Source organism: Quercus suber, unplaced genomic scaffold, assembly GCF_002906115.3.
Source record: "Quercus suber isolate HL8 unplaced genomic scaffold, Cork oak 2.0 scaffold_19, whole genome shotgun sequence".
In the NCBI taxonomy this organism is placed as follows: domain Eukaryota; kingdom Viridiplantae; phylum Streptophyta; class Magnoliopsida; order Fagales; family Fagaceae; genus Quercus; species Quercus suber.
Window position 1 is genome coordinate 305,299 of NW_027069484.1, and position 21,282 is coordinate 326,580.

At 32.8% G+C, this 21,282-nt stretch overlaps 1 protein-coding gene and 2 long non-coding RNA genes across 4 annotated transcripts in view; 1 reads left to right on the top strand and 2 right to left on the bottom strand.

Moving 5' to 3' along the window:
• The first annotated feature begins 893 nt into the window (after nt 1-893).
• Nucleotides 894-1,962, top strand: LOC136062479 (uncharacterized). The gene is made up of 2 exons (XR_010624208.1): nt 894-1,440; nt 1,542-1,962. It is a non-coding gene; the product is annotated as an uncharacterized LOC136062479 (long non-coding RNA).
• A 95-nt stretch (nt 1,963-2,057) lies between these two features.
• On the bottom strand, nt 2,058-6,584 carry LOC136062477 (uncharacterized). Of its 2 annotated transcripts, none has more exons than XR_010624206.1 (5): nt 6,344-6,584; nt 6,163-6,251; nt 5,288-5,427; nt 4,205-4,284; nt 2,058-2,627 (listed from the first exon to the last, which is right to left on the bottom strand). It is a non-coding gene; the product is annotated as an uncharacterized LOC136062477 (long non-coding RNA). The 2 variants fall into 2 exon arrangements; XR_010624205.1 differs by having other exon boundaries at nt 6,330-6,584.
• Nucleotides 6,585-10,972: 4,388 nt separating this feature from the next.
• Nucleotides 10,973-21,282, bottom strand: part of LOC136062705 (uncharacterized) — a 22,460-nt gene continuing 12,150 nt past the window's right edge. Inside the window, exon 3 of the mRNA XM_065762125.1 lies at nt 10,973-11,005. Coding sequence (XP_065618197.1) covers nt 10,973-11,005 — 33 coding nt within the window. The remainder of the gene's footprint in view (nt 11,006-21,282) is intronic.

Sequence of the window (21,282 nt, forward strand, 5' to 3'; positions counted from 1 at the left end):
TTTGATATAGAATAGTAGTCATATTAATAGAGAGTCGGGATATACAGACATTTATCATACATACATTCATCAGAACACCAGATTTGTAGCAAAGCTGGTGACTTAAACATCCAACCTCCCCAATCTTCTCTTCAAAATCAATACACAGGTGCAGAGTTCGTCTCAGTGGGCAATGAACATGAACTTACAATCACCCATATAAGTAATTATTCAACTTAGGACACATTCCTTCAACTTCAAACTTGAAAGATTCTGCATGTGTTCAAAATTTCATCTAATCTTTTAGATGCTCGTCATTTATGCAAAATAATATCTGATGGTGTTGCTTTGATGCTTAACACTTCTCTAGTGAGGACGGTACTACAAGGAACGTTCTTTACCGAGGCAAGAATGAACATGGATTTGTATCTCATTCACTGCTCTGTCTTGCCAAGTATCACCTCCTCACTTTTCTGTTTCATCTATGAATTTGGTTGCGGAAGTTAAACTAATCTTGTGGCAAGATCGATTGTGTCAAGTTAATGTTGCAAAACATGACAAATTGTAAGTCTTGTGGTAAGGCAGTGGTTTGGATCTTGCTAAATCTAGCTAGATTTAATCTAAGAAAGCCTGCCCGAAAATAAACTGTACAGCAAAATATGCCGATGATAGTGGCCCCAGCTAGTTCTAGAGTCTAGTAGCCACTATTCATTGTCCGGACCTTGTCAATTGGAGTTTCCAAAATTTGGTTGTGGGATTCTGCAGGTGAGGCACATTTCTGCCTAAGGCATATTACTTGGTTTGTCAATCCTTATGAATGATGACATTAAATGTTGGGTTTTGTATTAGTTTTACAGTGGTTCAATACTCAATAGAAAAGACACATNAAAAAAAAAAAAGGATATGACAGTAAATAATGTCATCAATATCTTAATACAAAATATTTGATGTAGCTCTTGGTAGCATATGTAAGCACACCCCATTGTGAACGCCCGGAATATCTCTCTGTTCTTGAGGTGAGCATGTGAAACTGAGTTTGATAAGACTACACCTACACGCATCTAGAGTCTGGGTAAATTGAGAACTACACCTACATGCCTCTAGAGTCTTCTTTGCAAAAGCAAAGATCAAATCACCAGAAGACAGATTCCACATAATCCACACGCAAGCCTCAGTCTTCAATGACTTCAATCCCATCTCAGATCTATTCTCACTTCTCAGTATTAAATTAAAATCTCACTCTCAATCTCAGAAGTCTCTGTTCTCTCTACTCCCAATCTCAAGTCTCTCTAGTCTCAATTCTCAACCCTTCACTGAGTTCACTCCATACCCTCCACAATCCAAACCCTAGCTGTTGCCGGCCGCCGCCTCATCACCACACCCGCGGCTTCGCCTCACTTTCCACCATGGGTTGAGCCTTCTCATGCTGACGGATCAGCTTCTTAGTCTCGAGAATCTCGGGTATATTTTCTTCCTTTTTCATTTATCTTTTTCTCTATTTCGGAATATGATTTTTTTTCCCCTTTAAATTGATGGAGAACTTCTTCCTATATAAGATACAGAATCATTGATACCGAGATATTCTCTTGAAATTCCATAGCATTAATTGAAGAAGAGAGGAGTTGTTCCTATATAAGATACAGAAATACCCAAAGGCATGCATCATTGATACCGAGATATTCGTTTGAAATTCCATAGCATTAATTGAAGAAGAAGGGAGATGTATATTGAAGGAGAGGAAGGAAGGATTTTGGGTTTTGATTACATTGTAGAAGGGGAGGTGAACTTGAAAATAAGAGCAGAATTTTTTATTCACCCAAAAAAAAAAAAAAAAAAAAAAGCACAGCGTAATTTGATCCCACTTAATTTTAGACAGATAGAGGAAAATTAGACTCAAATTTCATATTGAAATTGCTGTGGGTCTCACAAGAATTTAGACACATGGCACAAAATTAGAGTTCTAATTAAGAATTCAATTTTACATTCCTTTTGCTTCACTTATTATTATATACTAGTCGTTAACCTGTGTGATGCACAAGAAAGATATTTTGAAATATCTGTTTAAATACATTATATTCTCAAAGCTTTCAAAAGAATATGCATGCTAATAACTTCTATCATTTTCAGTTTCATTACAACTCGTGTTGGAGAGAGAGAGATTGTACCTATCATAGTATCTGTTTAAACTCTATTAAAAATATTCATTCATTAGATTCATAATAATGCCACAGTCCCTACACAATAAATCATATGCTCCAACCCTTTGATTACAGTGATCCTATAATGACCATTGCTTCTACCATTAAAGGATCATTCAAATTAAATTTCTTTGTCCAAGCTTTAACATAAGACTGCATTTCATCTCAAGCAACTACCCCCAGAATTGAAGCACCTCGACATTTAAACTTGATGAGTTTGTAAACCAAAACATTTATGTCATATTACTATGTTGCACATATATTTTTAATTACAAATTATCTTTCCACAAAAAGATCATTAAAAGTACTTAATCTTAGCATGATTCTTCATGAAATACAGCAAAGAAACTATTGGCAGATTATGCATGAATAAATGTTACAATTATCTACTTCTTTATAGCATGTTCTCTTCAGATCAACCACACCATGGATCTCAAAGAAGGTGGTATCCTTGACAAATGAAAACAATAACTTGGTAAATGCCTTCATCTCTTATAAACCAATTTTCATTATTGCAGTCTAAACATACATTAATAGCCGAGATAAATAGTAAAGCAAATGAGAAACTAATAAACTACTTAAAAAACTTCTAGCTTAGTTGAGTATTCTCTACATTTAATTTTGTGTTATTTCCCATCTCCAAGTCATCCAAAAAACCTGTCCCGTTAGTGAATAATTCTTCCATTACTTATAAAAATTGTTTAAAGAAGAAGAGAAAGAACTAAATTGTACTACTAACATGCTGATAAGTCAACAAAATTATTAAGGGTACCACATAGTTCAACTCCTTCCACATTTTGGATTAATTTGATAACATTATATAAAGAAATTGTGAACAAAGCATGAATGTAATGATTGATTGATGTGCATCAAATCATACCCAACATATAAAATGGAAATTTAAATTTATTTTTCTACCGTATCAAAATCTACTTACAAATCACTCTAAGACAATTCCTTTATTCATGTCAAGGATTTTATAAACGATTTGCAATTATGATACCTCATATTTCTAGCCAACTAATTTGTAAAGTTAATTTGTATCAACTGAATGTGTCCATTGCAGTCATAGCTATGACTAAGAAATAGGGGGTACTAAATAGTTGAAACCATTTCTTTGCAATCTCTCTGTTCTCCCTATATCCATCTCACTTCTACATGAGTTTTTTTTTTTTTTTTTTTTATATATATATATTTTTTTTATATTTTTAAATCACGATATTTCATAAAACAAAAGTCCCAAGTACATCAGGACTGTGCATGGAAAGATTTACATCAAAATTCAAAAATTACAATGATCAAGCATAACAAAAAGATTAAAGCAAGAAAAAGAAGAGAAAGCAGAACATCAAGCAAACAAAAAGTGGAGAGGAGGAGAGATTTAATCTCAAGAGTCAACCGTTCCGTTCCCTCAAAGCATAAACCTTTCAAGAGATTTAATCTGACTTCTACACTATAATCTACACATAAATCTCTCATAAATTAATAAATTTATCTAATAAAGCTGGGGGTTCTGAGATCAATCCATAGAGATCCTAATTTTTCAAAGGTATTAGAAATAATGCATTGAGATACGGAAAACAAAAGGCACAATATTATAGAAAGTAAATTGACCTTCCTCACTATAGTGAAAAAAGCATCCCATGCCCCAAAATGACGTTGAGGCACCCTAGCCAGTAATTTTCCTTCAAATTAAAGTTCAACTTTGACAATTTGCAATCCACACAATAGAACCAAATAAAAAAAAAGAAAGAAGAAAGGACCATTAAATAGTAAATAATTAAGTTGTGTCTCTCTTCAATAACTACTTAAAACCTAAAAAATGGAACATTAAGGACAAATCTTAAAGATTCAAACTTACCCTTATTGTATGGTCCATAAAAAGAAGGAAGAGGACTTTACCCCCCATTTTTCAGACAGTTTGTCATAATTTTTGAGTGGTGTATTAGCCAAGTCCAATGCAACCTCCATATACAATTCAAAGAAAAAAATAAAATAAAGGCAAGAGAGATAGAGAAAGGGAGTACCTTCAATGGCTTTCAAATTTGGTAGTTATTCATCAATGCCACCACCTTTTCTTGTGATTTGGCATTGTTGCCCTCAGTTCCTACAAATAAAATCAAATGCACTCAATTTGCATAGAGTAAGAAATGCAAAATATTAAGTACTCTAAATGGTACAATGGATTTTGCACAGTGACCTTGCCTAATCATATCAAAAGATGACCAAAGGATCTAAAAGCCAAGAGAAAATACTCAAATTAAAAACTTTCACCCTTGACCATAACATTGCTTGCTTTGTAGATCAATTTGCTATATTCAAATGAAAATATTAAATTAACGCGTGTGATGCTCTCAACATAGCTGTGGCAGCCATCCACAATCTTTGGCAAGGAATTAATTCAGTATGGACTATAATAAGAGAACCATAACTATCTTTAACAATAATGCCCAAACCTGCATAATTGGTGGCTTTTTGAAAAAGGTCAATGCCATATTCATTTTGAGATGAGGAGAAATAGTTGGCTACCATTGCCATGTTTTAGGAGCTATAGTTATGGGCTAACATTGCAAAACCTAAATAGCTAATGGTCCTAGATTGAAATTTTCATATAAAAAATCCAAATTGCATGAATTTTTGCAATTGAAAATAACCCCCCCCCCCTCACCCCAAAAAAAAAAATGATTAACTACAACCGAGAAACTCAAACTTATAATTTGCTTGGCTGACATGTTCAGAAAGTGACCAGGTCCTTTGCATTGAAATAGCATCCATGAGGTTTAGAACAAACCATCATCTAAAATCTCAATTGCAATGTTATATTAAGTAGCAAATGAAGGACTAATGAAAATATATATATATATATATATGTATGTATGATTTGTTAATTTGATGGACCCAACTTACCAAAGTTGGCAATTGAATTCCCTATGAAAACTTGTTAGGCCTAACCTTTCAAAAGCCAATCAACATTGAACAATTTGCACTAATGGTTGAATTTATGGAAAATAATGGTTTTAGGGAATTAAGATGTGAAAGACCCAAGATGAAATGATTTATCATGTAACTAAATAGGCTTCAAAGATTGATAAGTCTAAAGAGGACATTACCTGTACTCTAAGAATTGGAGGTAGAATATGCACAACCATACCAAATGGTGGATTTGATTTTAAGGCATGCAAGTGCTTTGTGGCCAACTTCACATCCAAATTCTATTACAAATCTCAACCACATCTTACATAAAATTCACCTGAACAAAAAGCAGCCAAAACACCAAAACATTTACAAATTCCTATAAAGTATATGCACCCTAAAAACCTGAAATAAGAAGCTAATCAACACTGGAACCCTTAATTTACTAACCCAACAACTTTTGAGTGTAAATATGCTTTATTAACAGAAAATTAAAAAAAAAAAATTTCCAAAGCCAAAGTTTACCTGTAAAAAACAGTGAAAATCATTCAAACGAAACCCAAATAACTCAACATAACAAAGTTTTCAACCTTTTGAGGGAGAGAAAGTAACAATTAGATAGCAAGGACCCAAGGCCACACACAAACCCAATTGGCAAACACAAATTGAATATACCAATATGAATATATATGTAGAGCTGACATAGGTCAATCTCACATACATATACTTGAATAAAACCACAACATTAAAAAGAAAACCAAATTTCCAAAGAACTAATATTGATATCACAATTGACAACAAAATTTAAAAGAAATATGTAAATAGCATTGCATGTGCATAAGCAATTGGGTTCCACACATCCAATCCAAAGTTCAGTTTAAGCATTTCTTCAAACACTTGTGCGGCATTAAGAAACCAAAGAAAAAAAAAATAGAATTCCAAAAATTGAGAAACTAAATAAAATAAAAATATGCCAGAATTGAAAACCCAAAAGGATTAAAAAATGAAACGTGGATGTTCCAATACCAATGAGAGAGATGAAAAAAGATTAGGTATTGTTGTCATGATGTACCTTTCCCCATGTTCATCTAGCCAATCTGATTGCTAGATGACGTTGTTGAAGCTCTTGGTGATGAGCTCTTCAATTGTGTAGTCATGGCACTACAAGGTTGAAAGATAAGTAGAATGGAAAAATTAAAAACAAAACTAAAAGGTACATGGAAACTATAAAAAATTCACCTTGCGTTAAATACCTTGCCTTTGGTTTTTCTGAAACGGCAGCAACTGAAAGGACTTGAACATCTGGATGAAGGAAGAGGTGTGAGAGCCCTGGCATTATGAATCTGAAGTCTGAACTCTAAAGATTTGAAATTGTCTTTGGAAGAGAGAGAGGCTGCCATTAGCAAGCTTGAAACCGTGAAATAGGGGTAAAGCAAAAGGTGGGGAGACAAAAAGGGTCTTTTGTCGTTAAAAATTAGAGGTCATTCGACTGGGTTTGGGCTTCATGTTGGAAAACATATAGGTTTGGGCTTCACATTGGTCATCATTAATGTGAGATACATGTCTATAATTAAAGCTATAAAAATTGGGCTTTACGGTGGAGATAAGATTGTGAATCATTTTTCTTTTATTAGTATTTTAAAATTTAGGAAATGCATTTTAAATTATAAGAGAAATTCAGAAAAAATGTGGGTAATGACATGGCTGATGATATGGCTCAATGAGAGGGTAGCAACATTAAATGCTACGTCTCAGCTTTTAGTATTATTATATAGATATAGATATAGATTTTAAAATAATAAATTCCATAATTGGGATGGGGGATTTAAACCATGAGAGTCTTCACTGAAAACATCAAGAGGTGTTAATTGAATTACAAGACCCCATGATCTATAATAGATTAATAATTTAAGGCAAATATTAACGGACATCGTAAAGTGCTTGTTAATGATGATTTATTGTAAGGTCCACATGATAAAAAAATTGGATAAATTACAAAGTTAGTCCCTATCTTTACACCAAATGACAATTTGATCCTTAACCTTTCAATTGTGTCAATTTGATCCTTAATCCTTTTAATATTGTGTCAATTTGGTCTCTGCCGTTATTTATTAAATGAAAAATGCTAATGTTTCAAACGGAGTAGTAAAAAATTATTTTCCATACCACATCAACTACCAACTATACTGCCACATCATATTTTAAAAAAAAATCCAAATCAAAATATTCGCATGTTGAGATCAAATTTGGGGAAACTGAAATCCCTAACTTCCTCTCACTCTCATTCTTACTTGAGTCAAGATCAAGTTGCAGACAGCGACTCTAGCAGTAGCAGGTTTGTGTTGGATTACACGTGTGAGTAGAGTTCCACATTAAATAAAGATGAGAAGAATGAGTGGTTAATATAATATAATTGAGCACATACCCATTGGAGCTTAGACTTTTTGGGTTAAAGTGTGTCTCTATATGTTATATTAATTACTCAAAGGAAGCTCTCCAAGGTGTTTATCTCCCCAATAAGTGGTATCAAAGCCCATGGTGGTGTGCGGCGAAGGTGGTGAGGTGTTCATGATCCCTACCCAGCGGGGACAGTGAAAGCCTAAACGGCCCACACAGAAAGATCCTGGAATATTACTAATGAATGGTGCTAAATAATGGTGTGATGCGAGGTTCCCATGGACATGGACGTGCGGAGTTCCCATAGATAGGCGTACGGGGTTGACACGTGGTTCCCATGGATGGCGTACGAGAAACCCATGGATGACGCGTCGATAAAGTGAAAAGCCCATTAGGCAAGGGGGAGTGAGTAGGACTTGTTCATGACCCACAGAGAGGTCTTGAAGCCCACAGAGAGGCAGAGACTTACACGTGAGGAGGAGATTATTGGATTACACGTGTGAGTGGAGTCCCACATTAAACAAAGATGAGAAGAATGAGTGGTTAATATAACATAATTGAGCACATACCCATTGGGGCTTAGGCCTTTTGGGTTAAAGTGTGTCTCTATATGTTATATTAATTACTCAAAAGAAACTCCCCAAGGTGTTTATCTCCCCAATAGTTTGTTCTCTCTATCTCGTGATTTCTGGGATCAACTTTGAGAGATCAATAGCCATGAGGGAGGACCCTCTAGCCCAAAAAGAGAGATACGAGACCAAACTCAATGTGACAACCTCTTGTGAGTAGGCATGAGGAAAATTCATGGCAATTAAGGGTCAACTTTGGAAAGACAATAGTCATGGGAGAAGAACCGCATGCGCCATCGAATACAGCTGTTGCTTCTGGAATTAATGGAACCAAAGTCACTGATCCAACCAAAACCTTCGTTCTTGGCCAAGAAGAAAGTATGGGACAGCGTAGGGTTAATTTAGAAAGACCAATGGCCTTGGAGGAGGACCCTCATGCACCTAAGGATAGACTTTTTTTTTTTTTTTTTTAATTTTGATAGACCTAAGGACAGACTTGAAGGTTATACTTTTTCAAACGCAATAATGTTGTAAAATTTTACTGCAATATTCTTTTTCTTGTGATATATATGTCATAATGGTTTTAAAAATCAGTAAGGTCAAATAACCAAAATAGAGAGTGATTATCGGTTTTATGGTTAGACCGGGGTTGGACCGATGGTTGAACCAATAATATCGTAAATAAATAATAAATAATTATAAAATTATAAAAATAAAGAAATAAATAATTTTATAACTGGTTATTTTAACTAAAAATATTAAATAATAGTAAAACATTAAATATTAACTTACCACCTTTTGTATGTCACTTCACAAAATTCAACCAAAACAAAAACAAAAAATTTATATACAGGCAGCCACAATCCACAAGCTCACCACAAAATATTTTAGTTATTTTTTAATTTTTCAAATAATAAAAAGTAAGTGCACTAATGGAGAGCAATATCATTGCTCACTTGATATTTTCTTCCCACCACATATTCCACCGTTACACGTTGATATAATATCCCACCTACCACAAATTTTGAAATCTTTACATCAACACGTTGGTTTTCACTTTTCAACAATAGTTGTGTAGCTAATAGTTTTCCACTTTTTTGTATTAAAAAAAAATAGTTTCCCACTTTTCCTATCTCACTTTTTGCTAAATCTTCATCTCTCCCTTCAATATTCTCTTCCCTCTCTCGTCAATATGTGCATGTGCGGGCAAAAGCAGCAAAAAAAATGCCTCAACAAAAGCAAACTGAAGCGGATAAGAGTAGCAAAAAAAGGCCTCAACTGAAGCACAGATCATATCATTGTAAAATTGTAAATCTGCTTCATCTTTGGGCTTCTTGCTCAACACAAAGAAGGTAAATCTAATGTTTTTGCCTTTTTGGGGTCATTGTGGCCGTTTTAGGCTTCACCACTTCAGACTTAAGAGCATTTTCAAAATAAAAAGTCTCTCTTCTCCTTAAATCTGAAACAAGATCTCTCTCTTTTAAATATTTTTTTCAAAAAACATAATAGTAGAAGTCTTTACGAAGAACTGCTTAAAATTGATTTAACCGTACTGGTTTCTAGTTTTTCCAGTTGAACTGGCGGTTTTTAGTTTTGCGGTTTTTCTCTTGTTTCCAATTTTTAATAATAATTAGACCGGATTAAGGTTCAATTCTCAATTGAACTGGCCGATTTGGTCCGGTTTTTAAAACCATGTATGTCATGCTCCACTTTTGAATTTTTTTAACAACTAAGGGAGACTAATAATTTACGCTTTGGTTGCTATGGAGATGGTACCAATGTTATGAATACCTTTTTGGACCTTAATTCGGTTTATCCATTGGAATGGAATGTTTTAGTACTGGCCTATTTTGGCGTACCGTTGTATACTGTTTCGAGGTTACTGTTATTATATATATATAATTGATAAAAAAAAAAATCCATATAATAAATTATTGAGGGTTTTAAAGTTATAAGTAAATATTTCAACTAATATGTAATCTTTAAGCTCAAATATCAGTTCAACAACAATAACAACAACAATAATAATCTATATCTATATATTACTAAAAGCTGAAAGCATTTAATGTTGCTACGCTTAGGTTAAGCCACATCAGCTGCCATGTCATTACCATTCTTTTTCCTGAATTTGTCCTACAATTTAAAATTAGTTTTCTTAAATTTAAAAATACTAATAAAAAGAAAATAATTCCCAACCCTTTGTGTTCTACGGTTACAATTTTAGATGGCAACCCTTTGTATTCCATGGTTACAATTTTAAAAAGCAAACCTTTATATTCCACACTTACAATCTCAAATAGCAACCCTTCAACTTCCTAACGCCAGACTTTGGTTGTTTAACTCCTTCATCTCTTTCTCTCCTCACACTATATTAATACTGAAAAGCTGGATGATTTAGCTGAAGCGTAGCATTTAATGTTGCTACGCTTAGGTTAAGCCACATCAGCTGCCATGTCATTACCATTCTTTTTCCTGAATTTGTCCTACAATTTAAAATTAGTTTTCTTAAATTTTAAAAATACTAATAAAATCTATATATTACTAAAAGCTGAAGCGTAGCATTTAATGTTGCTACACTTAGGTTAAGCCACATCAGCTGCCATGTCATTACCATTCTTTTTCTTGAATTTGTCCTACAATTTAAAATTAGTTTTCTTAAATTTAAAAATACTAATAAAAAGAAAATAATTCCCAACCCTTTGTGTTCTACAGTTACAATTTTAGATGGCAACCCTTTGTATTCCATGGTTACAATTTTAAAAAGCAAACCTTTATATTCCACACTTACAATCTCAAATAGCAACCCTTCAACTTCCTAACGCCAGACTTTGGTTGTTTAACTCCTTCATCTCTTTCTCTCCTCACACTATATTAATACTGAAAAGCTGGATGATTTAGTTGAGGTATCTCTAAATCTCAGTTGCTCTTAACCTCTATTCTTGTGGCTACCTGCATAATAGTTCAATGTAAGGATTAGATTAATAGTATTGTTCTTTATTATTATTGTTTTTTTTTCTTTTTTAATTTTGTCACTACCTCTTTTGTGTTGTGGGTCATATATGAGTTTTTATATATTTAGGTTGGGTATTTGTAGTAATATATGATTGTTTGTTTCTATGTTTAAAATTGATTTGGTTTTTTTTATTTTTTTTATTTTTTTATTTTTTATTTTTTAAATGTTTGAGACAGTAATATTATTGGTTTATATTGTGTAATTCTTGTGATAGAGTTTTAGTAGTATTCGTGTGATAGAGTTTTAGTAGTTAGCAAATTGAATTATAGAGTTTAAAATTCAATACTATACTCAAAACATGATACTTCTTTTTTGTTGGTCTCCTCATTTAAGTAAATCCCTCCTTCATCATTGAAATAGATTTAAAATTCCTTCTATTAGCTTTGATTATACTCTTGGCTATATCATAAATAGGCCTGTCCACGGGTCGGTCCGGGTCGGGTTTGTGCCCAACCCGGAACCGACCCGATCAGATCGGGTGGGCAATCTTTCAACCCGCCGCCGACCGTCGGAGAAGTCGGTTCGGACGGGTTGGAACATCAACAAGCGGCGGTCGGGTTCGGTCGGAGTCGAGATCTGGAAAATAAAGAAAATCCGGCTAGAAAAGGATGAAAATCGGCCAAATCCTTTGAGTTTTCGCCGGAAACAGTCAAGATCTCGACTAGATCTGGCGAAATCTCGCTGGATCTAGCCAAGAACTCGACTAGATCTAGCGAAATCTCGCCGGATCTAGTCAAGATCTAGCCAAAAAACATCTCAAAACTCGTCGGAATTACCAAATAACGCCGGAATCTGGGTTTTGCTCGCCGGAATCTGGGTTTTGCTCGCGCGAATCTGGGTTTTGCTCGCCGGAATCTGGGTTTTCACCGGATTATGAGTTTTCGCCGGTCGGTTCGGGTTTTTCGGATTTTGGAGGGGAAAACCCGCCAACCAACCCGCCAGTTACGGGTTCTGGAGGCGGAGACCCGTCGCCGACCGTCGCCGGCGTCGGGTCGGCCGGTACTCGGGCCGGATCGGACGGTTTTTTCGGGTGGGTCGGGTACCGGTTTTCTGTGGACAGCCCTAATCATAAAAGACTGTTTTTCTTTTTTATATATAATCTTTTTATGGTAATTATCATCATTTTTGTTGTAGTTGAATCAAAATAAGATTATGCTAGATCTACATAATTAGTAGTTGTTGCATCTTCATCATTATCACAAGTTTAAGATAGAGATTACCCTCATCAATAGCTGCTGCGTCTTCTTTATTGTCAAACTTGATTGTCTTGACAAACCTTTTATTTATCTAATTGTATCACATGTATTTATTTATTTATGGATTCTATTTGATTGTAAGATTTTTATGTCTTTTGATATAAATTAACTAGCTGGTATGCTACCCAAACTGCTTGCTTCTTCAGTTTTTGTAATCTTTCACTTTGCCTCCAACGCTATCGTAATTAGTTTTCTATTTAATGGCATGTTCTGTCTCCATCACTATATATATATATATATATTGTTTTGTAGGATCCGAGCAAGAAAGAGTTTAAGATGCTTGCTGTGTTATTCTCTCAATTTTTTTACAGCATGAACAACTTGCGGTATTGAAGTAATTACTGAATATTTTATATCAATAGTTATTTGTTAATAGGTGTTTGACAACTTTAGAATATGAAAAGTTTTAGGTTAAATGGTTAACAACTTTAATTTTGTTAATTTTTGCTTTCTAAATTACTAATTGTGATTTATCATGTTAAATTGGTAGTTTATTTGTATATTAATCAGCTACAATGTTGTAATGTTATTTATTTTTCTTTCTAATTTGTGAGGCTTAATTCAAATAATTTTGAATAAGTCCTTTGAAATCAAATTCAATACAAAAGAAATTTTGTTAGGGACTCTATAAGGTTAAGTGGAGCTTGAAGATAATATAAGTTTTGGCCTCATATAATATACTTATATTGTGAGCTTCAGTTGCTACAAGTAGTATTGTAGTAACTTAGATATGAAACTCTAGATGTAACACAAACAATTAAGGATAACGACATTCACTAATATTTGTTTTTTTAATTTAAATGGTATTTTGCATAATTGCTTTGCATTCATTAGATTTCATTTTCAGTAATTTTCCTGTGTATCGCATGGGTTAACGACTAACAATAATAATAACAAAAACAACAACAAGTATCAATTCAATTATATATAGAATATAATAAGAGTAATAATATGAAAAAAAGAAGAAGAAGAAGAAGAAGACAAACCTAGATGTTAATTTTAGATGTAATTCTAGAATCACAAATTATTTTATTTTTTTTTGCCATAACTCTGATGTGACAGATTGTGAGTGGTTAACTATCACTCACACATGGATCCACAATTTTTTTCTTCACCAATCACACTCTATCACCTCACAATTGTGCTAAAAGTTATGAAAAATTTTGTAGTATTAGACTTTTTCTAATTTTAGTGACCGTGGAATATTGAAAGAGGTTTAAAAGGCTGAAAGTTTCTTTTTTATTATGAGTCACGTGAGGTTCACAAAAACAAAGCAAAGAAAAAAAAAATTAACTAAACACAAGTGGACAAAACAAAAGAGCCCGGAAGGAACTATGGGGCCCGTCTATGTGTGAGAGACCCAGTATATATGCCGGGTACAACATATAATTTTCAAGAAGGAATGAGTATTACGTGGGGCTCACAAACACAAAACAAAGAAAATATCTAAAGTCTAAACACAAGTGGAGGAAAGCGAAGAACTTTAGTATTTATGGTACTAAAAAGTTAAATTGCTATTTTTAACACCACAAACTATAAAATTGGGACTGCATTGGTGGAGCCAAAGCTCTAATTTTTTGCTATTGAGCTATAGTGTATAGATAGCTTTGCACTGTAGCTCAAATGTTAACATATATATATATATATTATTGTGTTTACACTGTAGGTCAGATTATTTATTGTGTTCACACTATGGATATATTATTTTATTGTGTTGAAAGTTAAAATAAAACTATTAATATAGGGTATTTTGTAAAATGAGATGGTAAAATAGATAAAGTAACTTTTTGTGGTGTCAAATTGCTAAATTTTTGGCATCACCAATGCTAATATTCTAAGGACACAAATAAAAAAGAAGAGGCAGTGGACCAAAACCAGAAGAAGAAGAAGAAGAAAGAAAGAAAGAAAGAAAAATAATGGCTTGTCCTTTGAAGTATTGTTATGGATTCTGTTTCGTTCTAATTGGAAAATCTTGTACCGGCATGCAAACCGGAATGATAACCCCCCTATTCCACCTCAGATGAAATTTCAACCCATTCCGAGCATTTTGGTTAATACTGGCCGAAATTAAAGATTTGACCGGAATGCAGAAGTGAAAAAAAATGAAGAAAAAGATGATGCATAGGCCGTGTTAGAGGGGAAACAAAAAGTAAAAAGATGAGAATAAGAGCTCCTTGGTATATGTATATATGAACAGAGGAGGTGGAAATATATTGAAAGACAAGATGATGCAGTGGCGTTTTGAGAGAGAAAAAATATAAAGACGATGAGAAAACTTGAGAGAGCACAGATAGTGAGATGAGAAAGAAAGAAATAATGAGGGGTTTAGGTGAGGATGAGAAGACGAGGGAATAAATTTGACTTGGTGACTGGCTTTCACATGGGTGGGTTTGGGAAATGGGAAAGGAGTTATTAGGAACCTTCTTGGAGATTCTTTAGGTAGAATTACCTAACATGTTAGAGCCCATTTGGATAAGCATTTTTAAGGACAAAACGCATGATTGAATCTCAGTTTGGAATTTTTAATTTTATTTACAAAAAAAAATCATAAGTAATTTTAAAAAAGAAAAGTAATACATGCTCATTTTATTTGAGATTTTTTTTTAATAAAAAATATATTAAACTTGTTGTTTTCTATAATAGTTATATATATATATATATATGCAATAATCTAAAAACACCCTCAAATGGTGCGCCAAAATAAATCGATACCGAAATATTCTGTTTCAATAGACAAACTAAAATAGAGTTGGAAACAATATTCACAACATTACTTTGAAGTACGAAAAGTCACACACCATAAACAAGAAAAGGGTCTATAACTATTATGAGCAGTAATTTATTAGAAACATTTTTTTCTTGTGAGGTTATCATAAACATTTTGAAAATTTTTCAATGGAATAAGATCTTCTATATTTCAAGTTCTCTCAATTACGTCTATTTTCATGATTAAGATTTAATTGTTTATAGAAGTCATTTAAAATTTTTAATGATATGATAGTCTGGTACATTTTTAGATTTTTATCATTAAATCAACATCAATATATATATATAAAAGCAGAGAGCTCGTGTGAGAGTGCATGAGATTCTGCCATATGGCGCTCTAATAGAATAGTTTTGCAAAAACATAGGCTGGCATTTAAAATTAACAAAAGGTTTTGTCCAAAATCAGAGTTCATAGCAAGCCCAAGCCCATTTTCAACCCCAACCTAACTCTAACAAGTAATAATAACTAAAATTAAAGCCAGGTACAATTAACATAGTGGCTTTGAAGCTCTCTCTTATAACACAACCCTCTCCTCTTCATGCTCCTTACAAAACCCAAACGTTCTCCTTAATAACACCAACTCATCACTTTCTACCTCTACTTACTCTGAGTTCGACCTTTCACTTTTCCTGTTTCAATCTCAATTTTAAAGCAATGACTTCAAAGTGCCTCAAATACATGACCGAGATGTTCTCTATGCTTGGCATCGATTTCACCAGGTCCGTAAATCTCTCTAACTCTGTTTCTCTTAAAAATATAATGTCCCTTTTGTTTCCATAGAAAGTAGCACTTCAAAGATTTTTTCAGAAATTTTTTTTGCCAAGACTAAATGGAATTTGAACTTTGAGTTTCTATGTGGTCTTTTAACATTCTGAATGATGATTCCAGCAATTGAGGACCGACCTAAAAGATCAACCTCAAGCCAAACAGTCGACCTGTCAAGGTAAAAAAATAACCTACTTATGAGTTTTTTATTTTATAATTTTTCTTTTTGCGCGGTGTAGTTAAATTCTTTTTAAAAAAATTCTGTTAATTTGTTAATCCATATCCATCAATATCCAAATTTATGTAAATAGAAATGGATCCCATAGATTTAGGATTGAAGCCAAAAACACAATCTGCTCATGAAATATAAAAACTGAGGAACAAATACTTGAAAGTATCAAGAAGAATGTAAAGGCTTGAGTTAAGTTCTTTTGGTGTGAGTAGTTGTCCAAGGCTCCAAGTAATTGGTAGTGATCTTGGGTCCAGGTAACATTAGTCACGTAAATAAGTGTAGGGACACAACTAGACATTTAAGACTCTTGAGGTAGTGTGTGCAATTCAACATGTGCAAAGGTATATGTGTTCACGACTTTTTTTGGGTGTTGAAGAAGCCACAAGATTTTGCGTGTAGATACTAGATACAAGTAACATTCCCATCCAGGGCTTAACATTTGCAAAGTCCAAAATTAACTTTGTTATTCATGATGTATATACTCCACTTCATGTCTTCCCTACTCAAAATTTTCATGTGTTTTATGGTTTCCTTAGAAATTTTAGTAATTTCCTGTTCTAGGTATGTGTATATATATATATATATATATTTGATGGATCTATTCTAGGTATATTAATTACAGCTTGCCAGATGCATATTATCAATTTGGTTGTTAATACTTACGCTCTGTAAAGATTCTATAAACTTGAAAATTGTTAATATTAGTTCTTATCCTTCCAATCTTTCAACTTTTTTTTTTATTTTATTTTTTATTTTTTTTTTAATTTTGGTTGGATCATGGTCCCCAAAGACTTAACAAATTTCCAATAATTGTATTGTTTGTAGTTGCACCTATCTCAGTTGTGCATCAACTGTTGCTCAAGATGGGAGGGTTGGCATGCCTATCCACTGAAGGTTACTACGTTCGTGTTTTTTATCCTCTTAAGTTTAGTCAAGCAGCCTAAAAAATTAGTGCAACTACTGATTCTTTATTTATTTATTTATTTTTTATAATTATTTTAGTTCTAGACTTTGAATCAATTCAAATTTGAAATTGCAACTTAGCATATGACATTCTTTGAATATGTTTGAAAAAATTACTACCAAATTTTGTCACTAATGCTACTTCTCTTGACTATATGAAATTCTTTTCAAATTTATTAGTTCTCCAACTTGGATCATGATTTTAATAAAGTTGATCTATGGATGAAATTCATAGTCTCCTTTTTAAAATTTTCTTTTAGGCCTTAACTATGGTGTTTGATTACTAAAAAAGCAATTTTTCAATAACTAATGACATATTTGCAACATTTGGATTGAAAATTCATGGTGGCAAAAATGTCCCTTATGTGTAGGACATTTTCAGAGTATTAGGTCTTGGTATGTATTCAGTAAATTCTTGAGAAATACATAATGAGAGTTCCAAGTAGAAGACTTGGTCTTGGTGCCAAAGGATGTATTTCTTGGTGCATTTGGCCATAGATAATGTATATTAGAAGCTTCAGGGGTGCTGAAAACTCATTATAAATGAATCCTTATACTACTATTAATAAGTTGAACAATGGTGAGATATCACCCCTTTCATTTTCTTTATAAAGATGGTTGTGGTTAAAAGAAAATTATCTTCCTTCTCGACTCTATTCCATGGTGATACAATGATTGGGAAATTATGTGTTGGGCATAATTTGGTGTGTCTTTGTTGTAACAAGAGCAATAGGTTTCTATTAAAGTTGGAAACAAAATTGTGAGTATGGAAGCAAAATTTGAGAGTAGCATTAGTTTAGGAAATTTAACTATTAAAGTTTTTTTTTTTGAAGAGAGAGAAATTTTTTTAAGAGAGAAAGAAAGAGAATGGAGGCATATAGTCAAAGTTGAGAGGGGAAGGCAAAGCGCGAGAGAGAGGTTGGGGAGTCAAAGGTTTAGAAAATCCTACGTTAATCATTATAGCAGAGTATTGATAATGTACATAATGTGAAAACAAAAAGGCAAAAACCAAAACATTATTTTGGAGGCAAGCTGTGATTAATGTATCTACACAATCACAAAGGCAGAAACTTTTTATATAACTAACATGAAAACTTGCCGTACCAAAAAAAAAAAAAAAAAAAAAAGACTAAAAGAGGAGGGAGACTTTGTTTAAAAAAAAAAAAAAAAAAAAAAAAGACTAACAGAGGAGGGAGACTTTGTTTATGAGATGTTTGTATGTAAATTCATCACCATAAAATATTAAGGATTCCCATAGAATAAAATAAAATAATAATGATTATAGTAAATAAAAGATATGGATTTGTGTAATTTAGGCAACAGAAATGCTAGAAGATTATCTATCTCGATCTCATTAGTTATTAGTATCCCTTTTTATTTTATAAAAAATAAAAATAAATAAATAAATAAATAAACATTTGGTATACTAAAAGACATGAAGAAGAGAGAGAGTTGTGGTGTAAACTCAGTCAATTAATGAGAGAGTTGGATGATTGTAGAGAAACTTCATAGGAGGAGCCACTTGGCGAAAGCTTAGACCCTCACACAATGAGTTTTATATATATATTGATTGATTAGCTAAAAAGATTCAAGAATTACTTGGAGGAATGTACTTTATAATGACTTGGCAATTTAAGGGAATTTTTGCCCCATGTTGATGAAATATATAGTTTTGATATCTATTTCTCAAACCATTCATTGCTAGATGGGAGTTAGGTTAATACTCACAAACCAAACCAATTATATGCTCGCTCTCTTTCAAAGGATGTGAAAATAATAATTGTGCAGGTAACTTAATCGAAATATTTAAATTATTGTGAATTCACTCACACAATGCTTTTTTAATATATAATATAATTGATGCTAATTATGTAAATATTATACCACAAGATTAAATTTTATTATTATTATTTTTTTTTTTTATGGATCATAAAAATTAGTTAGAAATTATTTCAAAATAAATTTATAAATTATCCGCGCATCGCGCGGGACATCATCTAGTCTATATATTACTAAAAGCTGAAGCGTAGCATTTAATGTTGCTACACTCCAGTTAAGCCATGTCAGCGCCATGTCATCATTTATTTTTTTATTTTATTTTATTTTATTTTTTGTTTTATCGATTGCCATTTATTGAGTCTCTTTTTAAATTCAGGTGTTACTTTATCTCCATATCTATCGTGTGTCTCTCCATTAACCCAGGCTCTTGAGATGCCGCTATTATATTACTAAAAGCTGAAGCGTAGCATTTAATGTTGCTACGCACCAGTTAAGCCATGCCAGCGCCATGTCATCATTTATTTATTTTATTTTATTTTATTTTATTTTTTGTTTTATCGATTGCCATTTATTGAGTCTCTTTTTAAATTCAGGTGTTACTTTATCTCCATATCTATCGTGTGTCTCTCCATTAACCCAGGCTCTTGAGATGCCGCTATTATATGGAATTCTTATAGTCACTGATACTTTATCTCCAAATCTATCGTGTGTCTTTCCATTAACCTAGACTCTTGAGATGCCGCTACTATATGAAATTTTTATAGTCACCGATAGATTGCAACCTCCTCACCTCCTCACCTCTCATTTTTTTTCTATAAATTTTCAATTGTTCTCTATTTACAAATTGATCAGTATGACCTTCAATGCGATAGTTTCTTGAGTGTTTTTTCCGTTCTTTTGGTCATGGCTCAAGTTCATCTACCAAAACCCAATCAAGTGAGCGAAGGAGATAGATAATGACTCTAAGCTTGCAAACGAAACTAAAGCAGATGAGAGGTGAACATTGGTAGCCCAGGTCCAAAGGGTATAAATTGAATATGAGTTCTGCTATTTGTATGAATCTTATTCTTTTGTTTTTCTTTTTTTATTCCCATCTCATTATTAGGAAAAAAAACGTAGCTCTATTTTGAGATTTCATTATGAATGAGATTGAGTTTTCATGGTCTTAAAACTATTAAAATATATATATATATATATTTAAAAAAAAAATTATTTGAAATAAAAACATCACATTGAACAAACATATTGAGAGTAACATTCCTATAGTCTAGAGAATGGCAACCATAAAACAATTTATAACAAACATGATCAAATACCCAACTCAAATAATTTTTTTTTTAAATATATATATATATATATTTTAATAGTTTTAAGACCATGAAAACTCAATCTCATTCATAATGAAATCTCAAAATAGAGCTACGTTTTTTTTCCTAATAATGAGATGGGAATAAAAAAAGAAAAACAAAAGAATAAGATTCATACAAATAGCAGAACTCATATTCAATTTATACCCTTTGGACCTGGGCTACCAATGTTCACCTCTCATCTGCTTTAGTTTCGTTTGCAAGCTTAGAGTCATTATCTATCTCCTTCGCTCACTTGATTGGGTTTTGGTAGATGAACTTGAGCCATGACCAAAAGAACGGAAAAAACACTCAAGAAACTATCGCATTGAAGGTCATACTGATCAATTTGTAAATAGAGAACAATTGAAAATTTATAGAAAAAAAATGAGAGGTGAGGAGGTGAGGAGGTTGCAATCTATCGGTGACTATAAAAATTTCATATAGTAGCGGCATCTCAAGAGTCTAGGTTAATGGAAAGACACACGATAGATTTGGAGATAAAGTATCAGTGACTATAAGAATTCCATATAATAGCGGCATCTCAAGAGCCTGGGTTAATGGAGAGACACACGATAGATATGGAGATAAAGTAACACCTGAATTTAAAAAGAGACTCAATAAATGGCAATCGATAAAACAAAAAATAAAATAAAATAAAATAAAATAAATAAATGATGACATGGCGCTGGCATGGCTTAACTGGTGCGTAGCAACATTAAATGCTACGCTTCAGCTTTTAGTAATATAATAGCGGCATCTCAAGAGCCTGGGTTAATGGAGAGACACACGATAGATATGGAGATAAAGTAACACCTGAATTTAAAAAGAGACTCAATAAATGGCAATCGATAAAACAAAAAATAAAATAAAATAAAATAAAATAAATAAATGATGACATGGCGCTGGCATGGCTTAACTGGTGCGTAGCAACATTAAATGCTACGCTTCAGCTTTTAGTAATATAATAGCGGCATCTCAAGAGCCTGGGTTAATGGAGAGACACACGATAGATATGGAGATAAAGTAACACCTGAATTTAAAAAGAGACTCAATAAATGGCAATCGATAAAACAAAAAATAAAATAAAATAAAATAAAAAAAA